At 38.4% G+C, this 23,826-nt stretch overlaps 2 protein-coding genes across 3 annotated transcripts in view; both read left to right on the plus strand.

Moving 5' to 3' along the window:
- The first annotated feature begins 2,787 nt into the window (after nucleotides 1–2,787).
- Nucleotides 2,788–18,623, plus strand: chkb (choline kinase beta). Of its 2 annotated transcripts, XM_057837358.1 has the most exons (10): nucleotides 2,788–3,329; nucleotides 6,312–6,534; nucleotides 6,665–6,798; nucleotides 6,868–6,972; nucleotides 9,870–9,928; nucleotides 10,033–10,120; nucleotides 10,196–10,304; nucleotides 10,390–10,490; nucleotides 15,104–15,185; nucleotides 18,524–18,623. In XM_057837358.1, exons 1-10 carry the CDS (start codon nucleotides 2,905–2,907, stop codon nucleotides 18,578–18,580), a joined length of 1,383 nt encoding a protein of 460 aa, XP_057693341.1. In that variant the 5' UTR covers nucleotides 2,788–2,904; the 3' UTR covers nucleotides 18,581–18,623. The 2 variants fall into 2 exon arrangements, with proteins under 2 accessions (XP_057693341.1, XP_057693342.1); XM_057837359.1 differs by lacking the exons at nucleotides 15,104–15,185; nucleotides 18,524–18,623 and adding an exon at nucleotides 14,953–14,983 and having other exon boundaries at nucleotides 2,789–3,329.
- A 147-nt stretch (nucleotides 18,624–18,770) lies between these two features.
- Nucleotides 18,771–23,826, plus strand: part of LOC130916554 (kelch-like protein 42) — a 29,390-nt gene continuing 24,334 nt past the window's right edge. Inside the window, exons 1-2 of the mRNA XM_057837360.1 lie at nucleotides 18,771–20,636; nucleotides 20,699–20,890. Of these exons, the coding sequence (XP_057693343.1) occupies nucleotides 20,388–20,636; nucleotides 20,699–20,890 (441 nt within the window). The 5' untranslated portion in view covers nucleotides 18,771–20,387. The remainder of the gene's footprint in view (nucleotides 20,637–20,698; nucleotides 20,891–23,826) is intronic.

Genomic DNA, 23,826 nt, shown 5'->3' on the forward strand with positions numbered 1-23,826 from the left:
GCTGATCACATGTCAGTATCTCAGCCAATTGAACGGATAAATGAGTCCAGGCAGTTTGCTTTGCTGTGCATTGGCATATTGACGTGACTCGTCATCGTTCGACTCTGATAACTGCAGCAGCTTGGGAAACCTCCATGCCGTCCGTGGAATAAAGTAAATAATAAATATCAGTGGAAACGGATTACGCTTCACAAGAACTTTATTATGCTTGTTGTTAACACTTTTGTATGTAAATCTGATGTTAGTAGGTAGATGAAATGCATGTCTGGCAGCTTAGCATTTTTTTTACATAGCGTTTTGATAGTTGCCGTCATATTTTTGGAATCAAAGCACCGTGTACAGCATTCAGGCCCTGAATCTTATACCGGAACTGCGTTCCTGACCATTCTGGCCCACTTTCACCCCTAGCTATAGTAGAATACTATAAATTACCTGAAAGTTGTGGATCGAGAACAAGTACTACGGTTCATCGTAAGATTCTTCGGGTGTGTCTCGACTACAAAAGCCAAAACAAACAAAAAATACCTGTCTAAGTCAGTTGTCTTCACCAGGGCATGCAATCACACAAACATGCCTTCCACTCAGAGCTAAGACAATTTGTCACTTTCAGTTGAATTAAGCTTATTGAATGAATTGATTTCTATTATTTTTCTGTTACTCTAAACCAGGGTTGTCCAAACTTTTTGCAAAGGGGGCCAGATTCGGTGTGGTGAAAATGTGGGGGGGCCGACCTTGACTGACGTCCTTTACGTAGAACAATATACTTAAGCAAATTTTAGCAAGCCATTCTGTGTGTCACATTTGCTTTATTATTTTTTTAATTACCGGTAATAATTTCAACAATCTCGCAACTAGACTTTGTGGAGTTCTCTTTTGACTCTCGGGCTCTAGCGAAATACTGCTGCTCTGAAATTAAACTAGCTTCAAGTTGCTTCAATTTCTCGCTGCGTTTGTCATACATGTCAACGTGTCTTGTTTGGTAATATCGCCTCACATAGAACTCTTTAAAAACAACGACTGCAAATGAGGCAAACACAGTTGTTGCATATTTTAGTGAAGAAATAGTCCAATTTCCGCCTATCCTTGAAGCGTCTGCCATCGCAGTAAACTTTTTTTGTTGATTGTCGCCATTTTAGAAAATTGCAAGTAAAGGGTCAAATGGAGTAATGTTGTTTAGGGTGCTGCTGTCTTTTAGTGGGTAAATAAAGAGCAGCATTTAGTGTGTAAGCTAAATCATATGCTGGTATCAGTACTGCTGACCAATTTATTAAGTCTGTGTGCGGGCCAAAAGTTATTGATTTTATGACAGAGGCTGGGGGCCAGATGAACTTTGACCGCGGGCCGCATTTGGCCCCCGGGCCGGACTTTGGACATGTATGCTCTAAACCAGGGGTTTTCAACCCAGTCCTCAAGGCACACTGTGGGTCCTGGTTTTTGTTCCAGCCGATCCAGCAGAGACAGTTGAACCAATGAGGCTTCTGCTAAAACAAGCCACACCTGACTGCAATCAACTGATTGCACTTGTAAAACACCAGATTGGGGAAAAAGTGTTGTCATCTTGTTTGGTAAGAATGAAATCCTGCACCCACAGTGTGCCTTAGTGGAATAGGTTGGGGACCCCTGCTCTAAACAATAGCTTACAGTAAAATGCACATGCTATTGTGACTGTGAAATGGATGGTGCTCTAGCACTGACATTTGCAAGTTATTATTATCCAAAATTACTTAAATGTCCAACAACCAAACATTGAATACATAAGGAATATAAACAATGCAGTAATTGAACATTAACATTCAATCTAAGCACTATGTGTATTGTTTTGAAAAATGATATACATTTTTGTTTAAATATGCTAGTTTAATTGACTTAGTTTAATTTCTGAAATCTTAATAGTGTTTATATTCAATGCTACATCAACATATTTTTAAATATAATTTGTTAATGTTTGAAAACCACCAGTAAACAGGTGTATGAATTATATGATAGCCAAACAGTCAGAAACCCATCAAACTGAAACAAAAATCGAAAACTATTAATTAAAAGAAAATTTATTTATAGCCCTAATGCATCAAAAATATACCAAAGGGCTTCACAGATAAATACCAATTAGCAAACAGTAAACATGAACATATCAAAGAAATAATAAAATGTAACACAGAAGTGGTTGTGATAAAATAATTAATGCAATGGATAATGATAACATGTTTGTGATGATGAAGCGGGAATTTCACAATTTACACAACTCAATGTGTGTTGGCCATAGATATCAGGTATATAAGGCTTGATATTTAAAGGCGGAGTTGGAAGCATAAGTAACTGGCGGCCATCTTGCGTCGGAGTCCCTTGCATTCTTTACTGCAACGGACGCGAATTGAGCGATTTTCTCCACTAAAATACGCTTAACTTGCTGGATTTACAAACACTGCTTTATTTATACCAAAATATGAAATGACTATGCTTCAGACTTCATGTTTGAGAAATTGTCAAATATATTTATAGAGTAAATAGCCACGTTTGACCCTCATGGAAGAAAACATCACTTATTTTAAGTATACAGTAAACTCGCCCTATATCTCAACTTTTGTGCCAATCCGAGGCATTTAAAAGTACAGTACATGCCCAGTTGGCGAGTGACGCAAAATGGTCGACAAGTGACGAAAGCCGTCTCCATTGCCCCACAGCACGTATTGACATCTAGCTTTACATATACGACATCTATAAATGAGCGTAAACCGTTAGTGACGTAAGAACAACACCACCTAGCACAACCAATCAGTTTGTGTCTCAACACGGAAGTGAATATCGACAAACCCTGTCACGTGCATGCTAGTGTGCTACTACTGTGCTTGCCAAAGTAGGAGGTGGCGGTTATCAGTTTAATGACGATGATGCTACATTGACCTCATGCGGATAACTAGATATGCCTTAATCTTCCGGTTGACCGTCATTCCCGGCGAGCTCCGCCCGACTACAGTAACCTCTTTTCGCACACTTCGACCGTTAGTTCTACACGGTTCCCCACTACAATTTGCTCGAAAACTAGCAATGCAGGCGGGCGGCAACATAAGCGGCGACTCGGTCCCGGAGGACGAGCGTAAGCCGACCAGCTACGAGCTGCTTATTCTGGCCCATGAGAGGACCTCGAGAACCCCGAGTCCACTTTTGGGAGCCAACGGCGACGATGACTCCGAGGCGGAGTCATTCAAGGGCGGCCGGACCGAGGAGGTTGACCGGGACACGAAGGAAAGGGCGTTCGCGTGGTGCCGAGATTTCCTTTCTGGAGCGTGGAAGACAATTCAACTAATGGACTTTCAAATTAGCATCGTCAGGTGAAAATCGGTCTTCCGTATGACATTAAGTATAATCGCTTGAAAGTTTTAAGAAACCTTTCCACACCCGTCATTTTGAGAAACGTTGGCTAAAAATCAGTGTGATTAAAAAAAAAAAAAACTAGGGACCTGATCGATATCCTTATCTTTTATGTATGCCGTTTCGTTCAAACAAATGCTTTACAATCAGATGTCTGAAATGCATGGCCGCAAAATTGTCATGAACGTCAAAAAATAGGTTAAATGTAACGGTTCATGGACATGATACTGTCCTAAATAGATGGAAGGCACTTGCATTGAATCTAATCGTTTGCAGGCTTTGTAAAAATTGACCTATATCGTGATGTTGTCCCCCCAAAAAATAGGTATAGTATTCCATCGAGAAAATATACAATGTCCAATTATCACGACTAGAGGTGGTTTCCTCCTAATAAGAATTGCGATACAAAGCTCACGATTACGATTATCTCACAATATGGCGAATAGGTATGTGCCGGTATGAGATTTTGACGGTATGATAACCTTAAGCAAAAATACCGCGGTTTCAAAGTATCACGGTATTGCCATCATAGTTCTACAATGTGTTATTAAGAGATGTACAGTGTATCACAAAAGTGAGTACACCCCTCACATTTCTGCAGATATTTAAGTATATCTTTTCATGGGACAACACTGACAAAATGTCACTATGACACAATGAAAGGTAGTCTGTGTGCAGCTTATAGTATAGAGTTAATTTATTTTCCCCTCAAAATAACTCTAAACCCCTGGCAACAAAAGTGAGTACACCGCATGGGAACTACGTACATCCCTGTTTTCCGAAATTTCTGGGTTCGCGGTGAGTCAGCAACCAGCACACTTTTGCTCAATAGACGATGTTTTTGATTAGAAAATGCAGAATAAATAAGATTTATTGATTGCAATCCCACAAGAGCAAGCAAACACACATGAAAAAAAAGAACAAGTGTTAATGATGACGTTAGATCTAGTTTGTCAATCCCAGAATCCAAGCGTTAGCATTACAGCACAACAAACTGTTCCTTAACAATGAAAATCGCTTACCGTGACAAATGAGCGGGGAGCCAACACTCCGGCAAAGCGGCAAAGGAACAAAGCCAAGGGACCCGTACGTAATCCTCTGGCAGACTTCCGGGGAGTTGGGGGAATCTCCCGACTCTTTTAGGCACGTCTGACACGCGGACACGGGTGGCCACTCCCTGCCCCCACGAAAACGCACCACTCGAACTTGTGAGCCCCCCGCAAGGGTATGAGATTCCCCCCCAGTTGAGGCTCCCAGCGGTTAAAGTAGGATGTTTATTTAAGTTTTCTCATGAGATTCCCTCCTAAGTATGGGACTCAAGCGCGTACTATGATGCAAAACAAGTTATCTCGTGAGATTCCTTCGTAACTATGGGACTCGAGCGTGTACTATGGTGCAAAACAAGTTATCTCGTGAGATTCCCTCCTAACTATGGGACCCAAGGTGAAAAACAATAGAAGTTGTTACAATCTAGGTCACAGAAACAATAATACATCACAAAGGCATAATGTGCTAATGTTAATCATCACATAATATTTTCCCCCATCAATCCCTAAATGTCCAAATTGAGTACAGCTTGAGTACTACCTGACTGTTGCAGACAGCTGCCACTAAGTACGTCCACATAATGGTACGGTAGATATCATATAGGACTAGATGCAATATAGACACGGTGGCGTTAGCAGCACATGTACCGAAAGCTAGATGCGGGCGTTAGTAGACGGCCGCCATCTTAAAGCAGTAGACTTCCCTGCAAGGCTGTTGTAGCGAACCTTCCAAGCGAACCTAATTAACTTTTTATCTAAAATACTCCTAAATAGGTAAAATATTGACTTGAATCTATCTTTAAAATAGTTTTAAAACTTTCACATGTCGAAAGTAGACTAAAGGGAAATTATGGAATAACGGGAGCAATTTTAACTTTTACGGTTGATTCACAACGTTAAATTAATTGAATGTAGTTTAAAGCTGCTGATACAGAATGGGAATTTGAGTATATTTATTGTTTTTAACTGTTGATACTGAAATAGTCGTTTATTCAGGCCTGCGGGGCTTTTTTTTTATTATTACAGATTTTGTAACTAATGTACAAAAGCGGCTAGTAGCGGGGAGGAGGGTGTCATCAATGATCGATTTATAATCGAATTGTAGCCTCTGAATCGTAATCGAATCGTTAGGTGCCCAAAGATTCCCACCTCTAGTTGTAATAGTTTGTTTTGAAAGTGTCTTCATTTAGTTTTATTGGTGATTTCGGTGAATAGACGGCCCTCTAGTGGCAACAGTGAAAATGACATAACTCATTTAAAATGGCTGAATCCAGCTGCTCCCTGTTAAGACCAACAAAAAGTTTTTCGTTTGAGCTAATGTTTTTTAATGCATTGGTAATTTAGTTTATGGGTATATTTAGGCGTAGAGTGGGGGGAATATATGTTTGAATGAGTTGTTAAGAGCATTGTAAAAAAAAAAAAAAAAATCTGACATTTTATCGCATTTGAGCTAGCGGACTTTTGCTAAGCAAGTTAGCCAATTGTTTTTTGTTGTATTAAGATCTTATTATTTTTTTATATCGTTTGAGGCTAAGCTCACTTATTTTATTTCTAAATGAAAGTGCAATTCTGCATAGTTTGAGGAAACACTCGGGAATTTTAGTTTGTATTCCCATTTAATTTACTTTTGAAAGTGCAACCCTTAGCTAGCCTTTGTTTTACATCTCTTAAAATTTGTTCTGCAATCATTCAATGTTCCTAATCCGATTACTCGATTATTCGAACTGACACGTTGATAGATTAATCGACTACTAAAATAATCGATAGCTGTAGCCCTAGTATCGATTCTTGGCGGGAGCCTAAGAATAAGTTGGGATACAATACATGCAGCTTTCATAATTTGATCCTAACTTTAACTCATGATGATTGATATACTGTACGTGTTCTGTTTTCCAGTGGTGGCCTCAGTAATCTGCTGTACCTGTGCAGCCTTCCCGACCACGTGCACAGCAAGGGGGAGGAGCCTCGCCGGGTGCTCCTCAGAATCTACGGCGCCATCCTCCAAGGCGTGGACTCTCTTGTTTTGGAGAGTGTCATGTTCGCCATCCTGGCCGAGCGCACTTTGGGACCCAAACTATATGGCATCTTTCCAGAAGGACGCTTAGAACAGTATCTTCCGGTACGGTCCACATTAACATCCCAGATTTCAATATTTATTCCTTCCCAACACACAATGTTGGTGGTAGTATTAAGATAACAGGTACCAAATGTACTATTTGGGTTTGATGTTACCCTTTTTCTCACCTCAGAACACCCGCATGCGCACAGATCAGCTTTCAGACGCTGACATTTCCGCTGAGATTGCTACCAAGTTGGCACGTTTCCATAAAATGGTGATGCCATTTAACAAGGAGCCCACCTGGCTGTTTGGAACCATTAACAGGTAAGTACCCAAAATATTATTTTCCCACAAGCCCCATGCTTGATTCATAGAGTTCATGATTTCCATTAGATACATGGATCAAGTGTTGAAGCTGAGTTTTACGCGAGACACCCACGTGAAGAAGTACAAGAAGTTGATGAAGCTTAACTTGCCGGCTGAACTCAAAAACCTCCGGTTTGTTGGATTTATTGTTTCTGTATAACAATATTTGCGATTCATTCTTTTCAGACCCTGATAACCTCAAGCAAAAATATCACGCTTTCACGGCATCAATGTATTGCAAATAAAGCTCTAAAATGTGTTCCTTTTATATATCTCTGTTTAAAACAAATCTTTTAACAAGATTTTTATTTTTCAAAACGTATTAGCAAATTGTAACAAAGGTATAATGTTAAGGTAAAAGAAAATAACAAATAGTTGAAATACTCTAAATAAAATAAATGCAGTCCTTTAAGTGAGGCTAAACTCACAGAACAAAAATAATTAAATTATTTTCCATAACGTGTGTATGACTCATATCATGAATACATTATACACTCTCTTCCTCAACAAAGACACTTGCCAGAGAGAACATGTTTTACAACCGCTAGACACACTAAACACACTGGAGTTACTAACCTTAATAAAAATGCGAAATTATATTGGAGGTTTTGCCTCCTCGGCAGGCACCCTCCACAAACATGTTTTACATGTCGGTTGGCCCTCCTCTAAGCCGCGGCCGTATGTAACATTTCTGTAGCCGAAGTATTCCCATAACAGCAATTTCGTTTTCTTCGATGGGGGAAAATGTTTAGGAGTTTCCCCTCCTCCAGCCATTGTGTAGCACAGCTGACTCACTGACACTGAGCAACAACCGGTGGGGGAGGGCTGAGCCTTACAGCTGCAAGCGAGGGATTTCTCCATGCATTTTTTGCGACAAAAAAAAAAAAGCCAATACTGTAGGGGCAGTATGACGGAAAATTTTTGCGGTTTTGAAACCTTGACGTTTTCATACCACAGTATACTTTAAAACCGGTCATCGACACATGCCTAGTGGAGAGCAGTTATCAATTTTTTGTGTGTTTTTGTATACTTTTCACGGCAGTATTAATAAGTGTCAACTAAGAAACTGCACTATTCGGGTCCGGTCCTGCATAGGCATGTGCCAGTTACCGGTTTCACGGTTTACAGTGGTGTGAAAACGTCGCGGTTTCAAAACCACTCAAATTTTCCGTCAGACCGTAGTACGGTATTCGCTATTTTTCGTGTGTCAAAAATGCAGCCAGAAGTGGCTTGGCGCGGCAGCGCTCACCCCCTCCCATTTGTTGCTGTGTGTGAAAGTGACGCTATCGGCTAGACAGCCAGTGAACCCAAAAACAAATACTCCAAACAAAAGGCGTACTTTTCTTCAATTTATTGAGCTCTCAAATCATGGTAAGTGGAATATACAAAATGTATACATTAAAAATATTGTACAATTATATTTTTCCATGTGTGAGTAGCTTCAACAAATTAGCACCATGAAAAGTTCGCCAAAAACAAAACACACATTTTCCTTTCAAATTCAATATACAAACTAACTAAAAGCTTACAAAGACGAATGTTAGCCTAGGCTTAGCTGGGAGAGCAACTTCGTCGAGTGTTACAGCCGCAGAGTGAGAAAACAAGCTTGATTCGCTTGAATGAAGGGGTAAAGGGGATAGCATCAAAGATCGCTAATTGCGAAAGATGCTCTTGCCCTAAGCACAAATCCACGTTCGCTGGATCAAGGAGAGGTCTCACTCCCAATGTTTTTTGTTGTTGTTGTCTGTTTAGATGAAACCTTTCCACAACAATATTTACACTTTAAACTAACTTATACATTTTTAACCTATTAAGTTATGAATTCTTTGTTTTTTAACACATAGACGTGACATCATCTAGACTAGAGAGAGAAAATGGCGAAACTTCACTTGAGCTTTTCCACCCTCAAAAAAAAGTCATGCAGTAGAATTTTTAAAAAATTTCATTCAGAAGTGTTTTTACTTTTTTATGGAAATTATTTTGTTCTTGCTCTAATCTTGAGCAGCTTGAGCTGTGGCTGTGGGTATAGTCTATAAGTTATATTTATTTTAATTTTATTTAAAATATTGGTTATTTTTTTATTGATAATTTAGTTTAACAATATATTCATGTTCCAATTTGCAACTATGTTCTGGAAATTGTTTTTTTAAAATCCTGTTCAATGGGGGAAAAAAAATATTTTTAACCCATACATCTCAAAATAACACATTTTGGAGCTATAATTGCAATACCGTGAAACCGCGGTATTTTTCCCCACCGTTATCTTACCGTCAAAATCTCATACCGGCACATGCCTAGTCCTGCGTTCGTTGATGATTAATAGTTTTGTTAAAGTTAATACTTGGGTAAAATAAATAATGAAAATATGAATTGGTCACTAAATGCACAATGTAAAGTATTTAAAAGAGGGGGAAAAAAAAGAAAACGTGATCTGTACCATATTTTTCGCACTATAAGGCACATCTGAGTATAAGGCATACCTTAAATGAATGGCCTTTTTAAAAACGTTTTTCATTTTCAGGTAGTCCCCAGGTTACAACGTTGGATTGGATTATAAAAATATTTATTTTAATGTATCTTATCTTTCATATCTGAAATAAGCCAAGAGAGAGAGAAAAGCAATTACGTAATTAGATAAGATGCTTTCTTTTCTTATTGGACGATCTTGATTTTTGCCATCGTGTGGGAAAATAGCTGACCTTTGTCCCAGTGCCTTCTCTTCTCAATAGTCCACGTGTCACTGCAAGCGGCTCGCTTATCAAAAGCCAAGATGAAAAACTGCATTCCTTGGTGATAAAGTGTCCACATCAACAACTTGGATGACACCAAAATGTTCCGTCCAGGGGGGATTTTTTCCTCTAAAATTAAGAACATTGTCAATGTTCAAACTCCAAAAATCCGGAAAAACTTCTCGTTTTCGATGAGCACTTTCATTTAGTTTCATACCTAAATTATAGAATTGCCCATGTTTTAGCAACTTTTGCGATGTTCAATAATAATGAAAGAAATTGCTTTTGTTCCACACGCAGCGAGTTACTGGCAGCGACACCATCACCTGTGGTCTTCTGCCACAATGACGTCCAAGAAGGTAAATGCTTTTTGCTCCTCATTAATGGGATCTACAAACTGTTTGTGTTGTTGGGGAAGTCCTAAATTGCAGATGTAAAACATATAGCATCTGTTCTTGCGTAGGTAATGTTTTGATACTGGACAAAAAGGACCAAAGCCGAACAGACAGACTGATGCTGATCGATTTTGAGTATAGCAGCTACAACTATAGGTGATGTTACGTCTAACTTTAAGAAGTGAAATACAGCAAAATGTGTTGTAATGTTTTTGAACAAATTCATTGTAGGGGTTTTGATTTCGGGAACCATTTCTGTGAGTGGATGTACGACTACACGTACAGTCAGTGGCCTTTCTATAAAGCTACGCCGGAGGATTATCCTAGCAGAGAGCAACAGGTTTGAAATTGAAAAAGCTTTTTTAAAAAAAATAAATAAATACAAAATTTGTAAAAAGAATTATGTTAACATTTTTTTCTTGTAGCTTCATTTCATCCGAAGTTATCTGTTGGGGCAGCGTTCAGGTTTTGAGCCAAGTGTGGACCAGAGACAAATAGAGGAAGATTTGATTATTGAAGCAAACAGGTAACGCTTGCGCTTAATTATATAGACCGTGGGTGTCAAACTCGAGGCCCGGGGTCCAGATCTGGTGCTAGCATTCTTGTTATAGCACATTGTAGCACTCCATCAGTCTTTAAATTTGTCAAAACACCTACAGCAATCAACTAAGTGGCATGATGATGGGGCAGCTCTAGTTGGCAGACATAATGACCCTCTAAAGCAGGGGTCGGGAACCTATGGCTCGCGAGTAGAGCTGAAACGAATACTCGATTAACTCAAGTTTAAAAACTGATCCGAGGAATTTTATTCACCTCGAGTAATCGTTTATTTTGACAGCTCTAAGCATCACGTTTTGCTCGGACTACTTTTAATGCGGGACAACGCGCTGATGTCATGTGCGTAGAGGAAGAAGCCAAAAAAAAAAAAACTTACTGCAGCCGACAGCCGCTACAAACGACGCCGACGTTGCTAAATACTAGCCCGCACGATGCTACGTTGGTAGCAGGTAGCGTCTGATGAGTCTCATAGAGATCACATGTATGTTGAACTAGATGCGAAATGACAGACTCGGCCGCGTCTGGGCAGCGTTAGTAAACAGCCGCCATCTTAAAGCAGTAGAGCGCTAAGCGCTAATAAATAAGATTAACGTAACCATCACTAACTCACGTAACGTTAGCCCTGCGGAGGGCTAGGTTTCTATTAATTATGACCACTTTCGATGCGTGGCTAACGTGTCTTACATACAGGCTTTAACATAACATAGCGTTGTGGAGTGATGAGGGTGTAAAATAAGAACTCAATGATGCTAACTATCAATTTTAGCTCAGTAGTCATTGCTGGATAAAACACCAAGTAGCACTGGTCCCTAATGTGCTCCAATACAGCCTGTATCAGACATTTTTTTTTTTAACACTGCAAAAACTCAAAATCCTATCAGGACTTACAATTTAGACTAACTTAAAACTTAACTAGAACTTAAAAATGGCTTGACACAAATAGAAATTCAATTGAAACACGTGGGAAAAAATCCTAACTTTCAAGTGATGTGTGTTATCAAGCGTAACGGCATTTTTAGGTATATATATATATATATATATATATATATATATATATATACATACACACATACTTTTTTAATAAGATCTAAAGGTTTTTTGAGTGAAAGCAGTGAATTAGTCTTTTTTATTATAGTTACATCTGAGATGCAATTGTTGGCTGTTTTCAACAATATACATCGAAAATAAAGACATTGATTGAAAATGGTTCAAGATTAGATGAAATGTCTTGTTTTCTCATGTATATTTTTATAATTGCTCTTCACCTAAAAATGTATTTGCTTTATCCGATTACTCGATTAATCGATAGAATTTTCAGTCGATTACTCGATTACTAAAATATTCGATAGCTGCAGCCCTACTCGCGAGCCATATCTGGCCCTTTTGACGGCCGCATCTGGCTTGCAGACAAATCTTTAATTATTAAAAAAAGAAAAGAAAAAAAAGCTTCGTTATACTCCTTTGCGCATTGCGCAAAACGGTGACAATCCCCGGCGACTAGAAAGCCGGTTCGCAGTTATTTTAGTGGGAAAGTGGCAAACATACATGTCCTTGCGTCTCTCTATCTATTTATCTGTCTATCAATCGCATTGGCAACGGAGATGAGGCAGACACTGATCGAGTGGGGTCGCGGTATTTTGCAGTCAAAAAGAGCAGCTGATGTGTGCATGTGTGTAGTAATTTTCCCACGGTTTTAGTTTCGTTGTCCCCGCTAATTTTGGAAACCCTTTTGAGAAGATGGCAAAAAGAAAAAAAGACGAGGAGTATCGTACTTTTCAGCAGGAATGGACAGAGGAATTTGCCTTTGCGGAGAGAGCAGGTTCTGCGGTATGTCTAATATGCAATGAAAAAATTGCATCTATGAAAAGGTCAAATATAAAGCGGCACTTCGACACCCGCCATACTACATTTGCATCGAAATATTCGGCGGGTGACAACAGGAAGAAAGCATGTCAAGAGCTTCTTAGAAGAGTGCAAGCTAGTCAGTAGCAACTTTGTGTTTGGACCAAATAAGGTGACTGGAATTCGGCTACCTTTGCTGGCGCTTTAGCAATTGTGAGAAACGGGAAGCCATTCACAGATGTGGCGTACGCCAAAGCATTCGTGCTTGATGTTGCCAATGAACTTTTTGATGACTTTTCGGATAAAGACAAGATTATTAAACGGATAAAAGACATGCCCCTGTCAGCAAGAACTGTTCACGATTGTACCATCATGATGTCAAATAAAATTGAGGCAACGCAAGTGAAGGGCATAAATTTGGCTCCATTTTTTTCCACTCGCTTTGGATGAGTCAACGGACGTAAGCAATTTATCACAGTTCAGCGTGATCGCAAGGTATGTTGGTGACACACTACATGAGGAAAGTCTGGCAGTTTTGGCTATGCAAGGGACAACAAGAGGGGAGGATTTATTCAAGTCCTTCATTGAGTTCGCTAAAGAAAAAATCTACCAATGGACAAACTTGTTTCGGTGTGCACCGATGGTGCTCCGTGTACAGTTGGAAAAAAACGGGATTCGTGTCGTTTCTTCGTGAACATGAAAAGAGACGTATCCTAAGTTTCTCAATGCCTGCATGACACTTAACCTAATCAAGTATCAATCAGACTACAAAGCCATCAGCAACACCATGCAGCACCAGAAGTCGCATTAATGGTAAGAAATACTCATCATTGATTAACAACAGCATAACAATGTTATCAAAAAGAATTCAGGGACTTATTGTACTTTAAAAATGTTGGATTTACATAAAATGCACACATTACTCTTATTTTGAGTTTTAAACATACAGTGGGGAGAACAAGTATTTGATACACTGCCGATTTTGCTGGTTTTCCCACTTGCAAGCCATGTAGAGGTCTGTAATTTGTATCATAAGTTTTCTTCAACTGTGATGGGCGGAATCTAATACAAAAATCCAGAAAATCACATTGTATAATTTTTAAATAATAAATTTGTATTTAACTGCATGAAATAAGTATTTTGATACATTACCAACTAGTAAATATTTTGTCTCTTAGTTCTTTTTTAAGAACCCCTCCTGTTCTCCACTCATTACCGGAAGTAACTGCACCTGTTTGAACTTGTTACCTGTATAAAAGACACCTGTTCACATGCTCAAACAAACAAACTCCCAACCTCTCCACAATGGCCAAGACCAAAGAGCTTTGTAAGGACATCAGGGATAAAATAATAGACCTGCACAAGGCTGGGATGGGCTACAGGAAAATAAGCAAGCAGCTTGGTGAGAAGGTAACAACTGTGGGAGCGATTATTAGAAAATGGAAGAAGTTCAAGTTGACGGTCAATCTGCCTCGTTCTGGGGCTCCATGCAAGATCTCACCTCGTGGGGCATCACTGATCATGAGGAAGGTGAGGGATCAACCCAGAACTACACGGCAGGACCTGGTCAATGACCTGAAGAGAGCTGGAACCACAGTCTCGAAGAAAACCATCGGAAACACATTATGCCGTCATGGATTAAAATCCTACAGCGCACGCAAGGTCCCGCTGCTGAAGCCAGTGCATGTCCAGACACGTCTGAAGTTTGCCACTGACCATCTGGATGATCCAGAGGAGCAATGGGAGAAGGTCATGTGGTCGGATGAGAGCAAAATGGAACTTTTTGGTCTAAACTCGGCTCGTCGTGTTTGGAGGAAAAAGAAGGATGAGTACAACCCTATGAACACCATCCCAACCGTGAAACATGGAGGAGGAAACATTTTTTGGGGCTGCTTCTCTGCCAAGGGTACAGGACGACTGCACCGTATTGAGGGGAGGATGGATGGGGCTATGTATCGCCAGATCTTGGCTGACAACCTCCTTCCTTCAGTGAGAGCCCTGAAGATGGGTCGTGGCTGGGTCTTCCAGCATGACAACGACCCAAAGCACACAGCCAAGGCAACTAAAGAGTGGCTCCGTAAGAAGCATCTTAAGGTCCTGGAGTGGCCTAGCCAGTTACCAGATTTGAACCCGATAGAAAATCTATGGAGCGAGCTGAAAGTCCGCGTTGCCCGACAGCAGCCCCGAAACCTGAAGGCTCTGGAGAAGTGGGCCAAAATCCCTGGTGCAGTGTGTGCAAACCTTGTCAAGGACTACAGGAAACGTTTGGTATCTGTAATGGCAAACAAAGGTTTCTGTACCAAATATTAAGTTCGATTTTTGTGATGGATCAAATACTTATTTCATGCAATTAAATGCAAATTTATTATTAAAAATCATACAACGTGATTTTCAGTTTTTTTGTACTAGATTCCGTCCATCGCAGTTGAAGAGAACTTATGATACAAATTACAGACCTCTACATGCTTTGCAAGTGGGAAAAACCAGAAAAATCGGCAGTGTATCAAATACTTGTTCTCCCCATTGTATTGTATGGCTCTCTGGGAATTTTTTTTAATTTTTTTTTTATGTGTTTATGGTGCTCTCAGCCAAAAAGGTTCCTGACCCCTGCTCTAAAGGAATCCATAAATATGAGGTGGCCTGCGACAGATGACAGACGAGTTTGACACCCCTTATGTAGACAAAAGATAATGTACAGGACAATCAATCATATGACATCTTCTCATCGTTCTTGTGCAGGTATGCTTTAGCGTCACATTTCCTGTGGGGCCTGTGGTCCATCATCCAAGCTAAAATCTCCAAAATTGAGTTTGGCTACATGGTAAGAAGGAGCTCGTTCATGATTATTATTTGTTATTGTATTAGTGTAAAGCTCCAGCAGTACTTTGACTCACATGTTTCCCCAATATGCTAATAGCAATATTATATTGGTAAATATAACAAAATTCAGCCGTTTCTCTCGGAAACCTCATATTTTGCACTCAGAGCTCACATTTAAAATGGTACGTGACTGACATCTGCTGGTGATTTTAGTTGTAATTACAGTATCGCCAAACCTCCGTGAAGTTAGCCCTCCAGACGTAAATTTATAGAAAAATGTAATTCGCTCATACTAGGTTTGTGCTGCTATCAAGTTTTAGATATTAACAATTCTTTTATAGGGCCGTCTGAGGTCAATCGTTTGCGCTACATTTGTGTTGCAATCGTTTTTGAGATATTGATGTATTAATTTCAAATATTAACATCAATCACAGCACCTCCATCGCGGCTGACAAAACGTACCAACTCTCTCAATAACAGAAGGGTGTCCCAACAACTCGCGCAAATATAGCACAAAAAAATGGCACCCTTTCGGGTCCATTTAGCAATAAATGGGGGGCTGCGAGTCACGTCATCACTAGGCATGTGCCGATTAATGATTTCAAGGTATACCGTGGTATGGAAACGCCAAGGTTTCAAAACCGCAAAAAATGTCCGTCATACCATCCCTCAGGTATTACCGTAGCTATTTTTTAATGTCGCAAAAATGCATGGAGAAATCCCTGGCTTGCAGCTGCAAGGCTTAACTCTCCCCCACCGGTTGTTGCTCAGTGTTAGTGAGTCAGCTGTGCTACACGATGGCTGGAGGAGGTGAAACTCCTGAAATGTTTTTCCCTCCATCAATGAAAACGAAATCGCTGGTATGGGAATACTTCGGCTACAGAAAAGTTACAGACCGCCACGGCTTAGAGGGTGGGCCCAACCGGCATGTAAAACATGTTTGCTTAGGGTAGCCGCCGAGGAGGCAATACCTCCATCATGATTTCGCATTTATACAAAATTAAAGGTTAATAAACACTGTCATTTATTTTTATGTAGAATATTTCAGCTATTTTTTGTTATTTTGTTAAAATGTATTTTAACTTAACATTATACTTGTGTTCCAATTTGCTAATGTGTTTTTGAAAAATAAATCTTGTTCAATGTAAAAAGTTTTTAAACCCAGATATCTCAAAGTAACACATTTTAGAGCTGTAATTGCAATAACGTGATATTTTTGCTTAAGGTTATCATACCGTCAGAATGGCACGTACCTAGTCATCACACGAAATTAATCTATAAAATGATAGCGCAGCACAAACAACATTTTTTACAGCATGTTGGCACCATTTTGGGTCCATTTTGCAATAAATGGGGGGCTGCGTCACGTCACTCGAAATTAATATCTCAATATCTCAAAAACAATAGCAGCACAAACAATTAACATATGTAGCCATTTATAATCAAAATGAAGGACTGGTTGACCTCAGATTAACCTATAAAAAAAAAATAATATCTCAAAAACGATAGCACAAACGAAATTTTTTTCAGCACCAAGGTTGTTTTTGGCAGTCTTAGTCTTTTGGACGATAATATTAGTCTTAGTCATATTTTAGTCATTTCAATGTGTCTTCGTCTAGTTTTAGTGGACGTTTACTAATAATGGTTTTGTCTATAAAATAAAAATACTCCAAAAATAAACAAATCTTTCCAACTATTTTCGAAAAACATTGATAGACGAGTGCATATTGTAGCGTCTACAAGGGCAACACAAACTTAGGGATAGTACACACTCAGCAGGAAAACAATACATTATTTTAATTAATTATACCCACCCGGACGCCTCGAACTGTATGTAATTAAAAAAAAAAAAAAAAAAATTGTCCGAGAGTTTAAGAGGATGCTTGCCATTAGCATTAGCATAATGCTAACATGAATGCTATCCTAACTATACTAAATGCATTTAGTGTGTGAATATCACTCAGCACAGACACGAATTTATGGAAAAATTACGTCTTTTGTTTGTGCTTAGCAGTGTCGTTTTCGTCACTGAATACTTTTTTCATGACGATGACGAGCTAAAACGTGTTTTGGGAGACTAAAACATAACTAAATGAATGCCAATTTTCGTCTGACGAGAACAAGACGCAAACGGGCCATAGTTTCCGTGACATGTCCACAATGTGTGACATTTTTATGTGTAGTTAGCCTGCATCTTAGCAGTGTCTGGTTGTGTCACTCATGTGATGTGTGGCGCCCCTCCCAACTCACCCTTCAGTGTCCCCATTACTTGTTTTGAGACACACACGGTAAGATTTATCTTTTCATCTTGCCAAAAGAGAATATGCAATGTTCACGAAGGTTATAGCCAAGGGATTCAATTGATTTGATTTCAATGGCAATGATGCCAATATACGTCAATTCCATTAACAAAAAGTAAGATAACCCTTTATTGATCCCCTATAGGGGAAATTCAGGTATTGCAGCAGCATAAAAACATAAGTCAAAAGTATAAAATAAATGATCGCGTGAACGGGCGGTAATTAATTTTTTAAATTAATCACGTTAAAATATTTGATGCAATTAACGCACATGCCCCGCTCAAACAGATTAAAATGACAGCACAGTGTCATGTCCACTTGTCACTTGTGTTTTTTAGTGTTTTGTCGTCCTCTGCTGGCGCTTGGGTGCGACTGATTTTATGGGTTTCAACACCATAGTTATTATTGACAACAATGGCGAGCTACTAGTTTATTTTTTGATTGAAAATTTACAAATTTTATTAAAACGAAAGCATTAAGAGGGGTTTTAATATAAAATTTCTATAACTTGTACTAACATTTATTTTTTAAGAACTACAAGTCTTTCTATCCATGGATCGCTTTAACAGAATGTTATTGTTATTGCCATCTTGTTGATTCATTATAATAAACAAATACAGTACTTATGTACAGTATGTTGAATGTATATATCCGTCTTGTGTCTTATCTTTCCATTCCAAGAAGAATTTACAGAAAAATATGGCATATTTTATAGATGGTTTGAATTGCAATTCATTACGATCAATTAATTTTCAAGCTGTGATTAACTCGATTAAAAATTTTAATCGTTTGAGAGCCCTAATAAAAATTAGATAATATTAACAGGAAGTGACACCGAAATGCTGCCAAATTAACGGGAAGTGACTTTGAGTTTTACCTGCCACTATAAAGCTACCATGGCAATATCTCCAGAAATTTTCTAGTTTGATATACTGTACAAATGATTAATAGCTTGGACACGGAACAAACTGAACTTGTAACTCTTGGTTCAACTGTATGTATTTTGTCAATGCCTCATCGTAATTTGTTTTTTTACCAGGACTATGCCCAGGTCCGCTTTGATGCCTACTTCAAGCAAAAGAAGCTGTTCTCTTGAAATGCTCTTCCTACACATCTGAAAAAGAAAACTTTTTTTTTTTTTTAAATAAACATTAACCTGTATGTCGTGCATGTAACGAGAACAATCTTAAATGGTGTTTCTCATCAAACAATGGGAGATGTAGTTCAAGCACGTATTCAACTAGTTGGACCCTTTCCAATCCATTATTTTTCTGATGCACTAGTCCTTTGTGGACCACATTTGGATATGAAAATTTGTCTGTTTGGCCTTCCATTGTGAAGGTGTTTTAGTTTTGACTACCTCACTTGAGTTTATACCTGGTGTTATGTTCAATTTATATGAAGAAGCAAATGTCAAATGTTCACCATGTTCGGAATAAATTGCGCTCTACTGTTTTAATGTAATATATTTCTGGATAAAATTTAAGTTTGACATCTTAACATAAGTTTGACATCCGTCGTCGCCAAAACAAAGCAATTCCTATTGGTTCAAGTAACATGCTTTAATTTATAACACATTACAATCCCAAATAAATGATAATGTAAAATTTAGCATTTTACAATATTGGAGATGCACTGGAAAAATTATGATGGAAATGAAGTACTTTTGAGTGGGAGAAATGGTAAAAATATACAAAAATCATGTCATGACGACACAAACATGATTTTAGAATAGGCATGAACTTCTCTCGTATTTAGATTTGTGCTATATAACTTGTCAATTTATGTAGTATTAGCCTTTCAATACTTATTTGCATAAAGTAATATTACAAGAAAAAAGTCTCCACAACAATAGTCATAAATTTGCAAGAGTAGTTTGGATTTTACAAAAAATATTAAAAAACGTGAGTCGCAAATTTGATAGACAAAAGTTAGCGTTTTTAAAGAAAATTCATATTAAAGAGAAAGTTCATTCAAAAGTCTGCATGTGGCAAAATGATGCGAATGTTAGACAAAATTTGAAATACAACCAGAAATTTTTCAAAAGTCAACAAAGATCTTCACACGGTTTTAACTTTAGAAGTTTTTCTTTGGTGTGTCATGGTTGATCTTATTTTGTCTTTAACCAGAAAAGCTTTACCATTCGTCCGACTTTGCGAAAGCAACTAAAATCTGAACTGTTTTATTCTATTGTTGCCCATACTGTACCATGTTAAAAAATCTTTCAATACTAAACTTCTGCTTGCTTACTTGAATGTAAAGTAACTCCTGATTAACGCGACAGCCCGAGAATTCCAATCTATTTGAAGTGGGGCTGAAAATTCGCTGCCACCTTCCCCTTACAAAATGGATCGGACATTTACTAGTAATTGTCAAATTCCCAGCAGAAGGATGATTGGAGGTTACACGACTTGACATCTGTCATCATGGGTAGGCTGACCTCGGTTGGAAACTGAATCTCGAGAAGTATGTTGCACAGCATCTGCACGTTATTAGTACTTGCCGATCCCGATGTCATTTTAGTGCCGTATCGTTACTGATGCTACCATTGGTATCGATGCAACACTGATGTATTATCTACCGTTCGCTGACTTCCCAGATGTCGATTGTAACACCTCTGGCATTCTGAATGGATCAAATAAAATATACTGTTCTCCTGTTGGTACTAACATTATGTATAATTTAATAAACTTGAATTTCTTAAGAGAACATGCCTACTGTTGTGCCAGTTCAGCAGAGCCCAAAGAAGGGTCAAGTTCCCCGCACCAAAAATAGATCAGCCTGAATCAACCACCCGGCTCATACGGCTGGATCTCTTTTTCCAGAACCAACAAGGAAATATGGACATATTGCGCTTTTGAAAGGACAAGTCGAGTTTGCAGTTTTTTCAGATTTCACCTGAAATGAACCCTATCCTGCATTGGTATGGAAAGTTATTTCAGTGGCTAAGTGTGTGGCTTCATTATGTTCTGGGAAGACTTGGCAGAGTTGTTCCTGGATTCAGTGCATGGACAACAGGTGTCAGCCAACCTGAAGTGTCACACCATCGAAGTTCAGACGCGTGGAAAAGCAACATGGAGCTTCGCACGTATGACTTTGAAGGCCGAAGCGATCACATGATTATCATCCAAACCAACACGCATGCTTTCCGCGTAAGTATTATAACCATAAAAAGCAGTCAAAAATGTGCCTAAATAATCCATTGACTTTCCAGGTCAACCTGGATAGGCTTTCTGAGTGCAGTGAGTATTTCCGAGCTTTATCCCAATCTGGGATGAGGGAGGCAGATGAAAACGTGGTCCACCTGAATCACGTGTCTTCTTCTGTTTTTTACCACCTGATGGAGTTCTACTTCCACGACATCTTTGAGACACTTCCAGAGGAAGAGTTAAGCCAACATATAGAGGTAATCATTGATTGGTTGCCCTTGATGGGGATAAGACATTCAAGAGCCCTCCCGAGAACACATTTTTTGTTGTTTTACGTGCAGTGTTGTGGTTGACGCCGTTAGAGTATCACAGCGTTTCTAATGGCATTATATTTTTCAATAGTGAGTAATTTTCCCATCTTTGCAACGCCACTGCCGTTTCTGAGGATGTGAATGGGAACGTTACTACAATTTGGTTGAATGAAGTGCAAGTTGTCACGGAGAGAGCAAAGTGGGAGGAGTGAAGGGGGTGGTGACGCCGTTGCAAACGCAATGATGGTTGAATTTAGCGTGGCGAGCGTCATCTTAAACTCTCGGGCAACTTTTTTCTATGTACATTTCGTGGCATCCAGGTGGGTACAATTAATTGAAAATAATGCACACTCGGCAGGAAAACGATACATTATCATCATTATTTCAGGCCAGAGGGAGAACAAATGGACAGTCATCCGCTGCCACCCTCCCATTTCAAATGGATTGGACATCTGTCACTGTAAATGGCAGACAATGAGGTAAAAATAAATACAAATGTGTTCTCCCTCTGGACAAGATGCACCTTGCCACCAATTAGGTTATCACTGGTAGACATCCAATCCCTTCCTACCACTTCAAATGGATTGGACGCTTAGTGTCGTCAATGGCAGACAGTGGCTTAAGCAGTGTCTGACTAAACCTTGACAGCAGTTACTTTTCAGTCAAATGCGTGTGCAGTAATCTAATATTGAAAGGGGAAAATGTCTCATGGCTGATTAATTTAATAATTGACAAATTAATTGAGAACTTGCCTGTGGGTTTCACGTTAGCCAGTAGTACGTGATCTACAGGTGTGCTTATTATGCCTCCGGGCTTGATTGATTGATTGATTTTTATTTCGAGCAATAACAACAAAAAACAAGTATGGAATAAATAAATAAATAAAAATAAAACAGTAATGATGATTGTAACAAAAATAACAATACATGTGTAGCTTGAAAAGGAGTGGGAAGAAGCAGGTTTTTTGTGTCCCACCCCCATTTCACTCCATAGGAATGCAGCTGTACTAATCATAGTGATTGCATCGATAATAATATTAATAGTTGCAGTAATCATAATAACGCCAATATATATATATATTTATACACACATACACATCACTAATAATACATCTGAGTAACTATTACATATGAACTAAATATTATACATAAAACATGTAATATTTCCACATATACCCAAGACATTTAAAGACCTCTTTCTGTATATTGTGACCAGACCGGATGTTTATACAGCAATTTGAATTTCTGGATACTTTGACACTGCTTATAATGTAATCCCAAACTGTTCCAGAGTTTTACCCCACGTACAGACACGCAGAATCCTTTAAGATTGGTACAAAATTTTGGTCGTGAAAAGTTGGCAAATCTTCTCAAATTATGAGATTGCTCTTGCACTGTAAAAAGACATTGTAAATTGAGGGGTAATTATGAAATGCTTTAAATGAAAATATTGATGTGTTGTATTTTACAAGATCATTAAATTTCAACAGTTTTGATTGAGTAAATAAATCATGAGTGCGATCTAAAAAAAAACACTTTGTGTATAATCCGAATTGTTCGCTTCTGTAATGTAACTAACGGATATAATGCAATTTGGTAAGTGTTCCCCCATACTTCGACACAATATGAAAAGTATGGGAGTACCAAAGTGCAGTATAAAATTTGAAGTGCATCTACATCAAGGTATTGTTTTGCTTTATTTATGATTGACACACATTTGGAGATTTTTTCGTGTATCTGATATGGGGTCTCCATGACAGCTTGTTATCAATTGTAACACCGAGAAATTTAGCTTCATTTACATTTTCAATTGGTAGACCTTCAATTATTATTTTCAACTCAGAATGAGCTTTTTGATTACCAAATAATATTGCCTGTTTTCTTAATATTTAGGGATAATTTATTTATATCCATCCACATCTTTATGGCTTTTAGTTCCTTATTCACGGTAGTTACTAGCTCGCTATAATTATCACTACTATAGAATATGTTGGTGTCGTCAGCAAATAAAATAAGTTTTAATGCATTGGATACGTGAAAGATATCGTTCATATACACAATGAAAAGTTTTGGTCCCAACACAGACCCTTGAGGGACAACCACAGCTAATGTGAAGTGTGCCAGATATGTTATCGTCCATCTTAACATATTGTACCCTTTCTGATAACTAAATTTTCACTCAGTCCCCAGCCACACCTCTAATTCCATATTTTTCCAACTTATTTAGTAGAATTGAATGATTTATTATATCAAATGCCTTTTTAAGGTCAATAAAAACACCAATGGCATGTTTTTTCTTGTCTATAGCAGTCGTGATTTCTTCAAATGCATCAATTATTGCCATTGATGTCGTTCTATTGGCTCTGAAACCATATTGTGCTTCATGTATTATCTGATGTTTGTCAAGAAACTTTTCAAGTCTGGAATTGAAAGGTTTCTCCAAAATTTTTGAAAACTGGGGCAACAGAGAAATTGGTCTGTAATTGGAAAAACAATGCTTATCATCTTTGAATAATGGGATTACTTTTGCAATTTTCATCTTTGCAGGAAAACAACCAGACTGAAATGATAAATTGAATATATATGTTATGGGGTTTTGCAATGTTTAAAATAACTCTTTTAACCAAATTCATATTGATATGGCAGTCAGTAGAAATCTTACTTTAACATTTAAGTACAGTGTTTATCACTTCCTGTTCATTTGTTGCTGAAAGAAAATAAGAGCATGGATTATGTGTAAGATTTGAGAAGTGTTTGTCAGAACCTGGGTCAGGAATATTAGCAGCCAAATTTGGGCCAACATTTACAAAAAAATTATTGAATTTAGTCACTATTTCGTTCATTTCAGAATTCTCTCCGTTTCCATCTAAAAAATATTTGGGA

The sequence above is a fragment of the Corythoichthys intestinalis genome, chromosome 5 (genome assembly GCF_030265065.1).
Source record: "Corythoichthys intestinalis isolate RoL2023-P3 chromosome 5, ASM3026506v1, whole genome shotgun sequence".
Taxonomy (NCBI): domain Eukaryota; kingdom Metazoa; phylum Chordata; class Actinopteri; order Syngnathiformes; family Syngnathidae; genus Corythoichthys; species Corythoichthys intestinalis.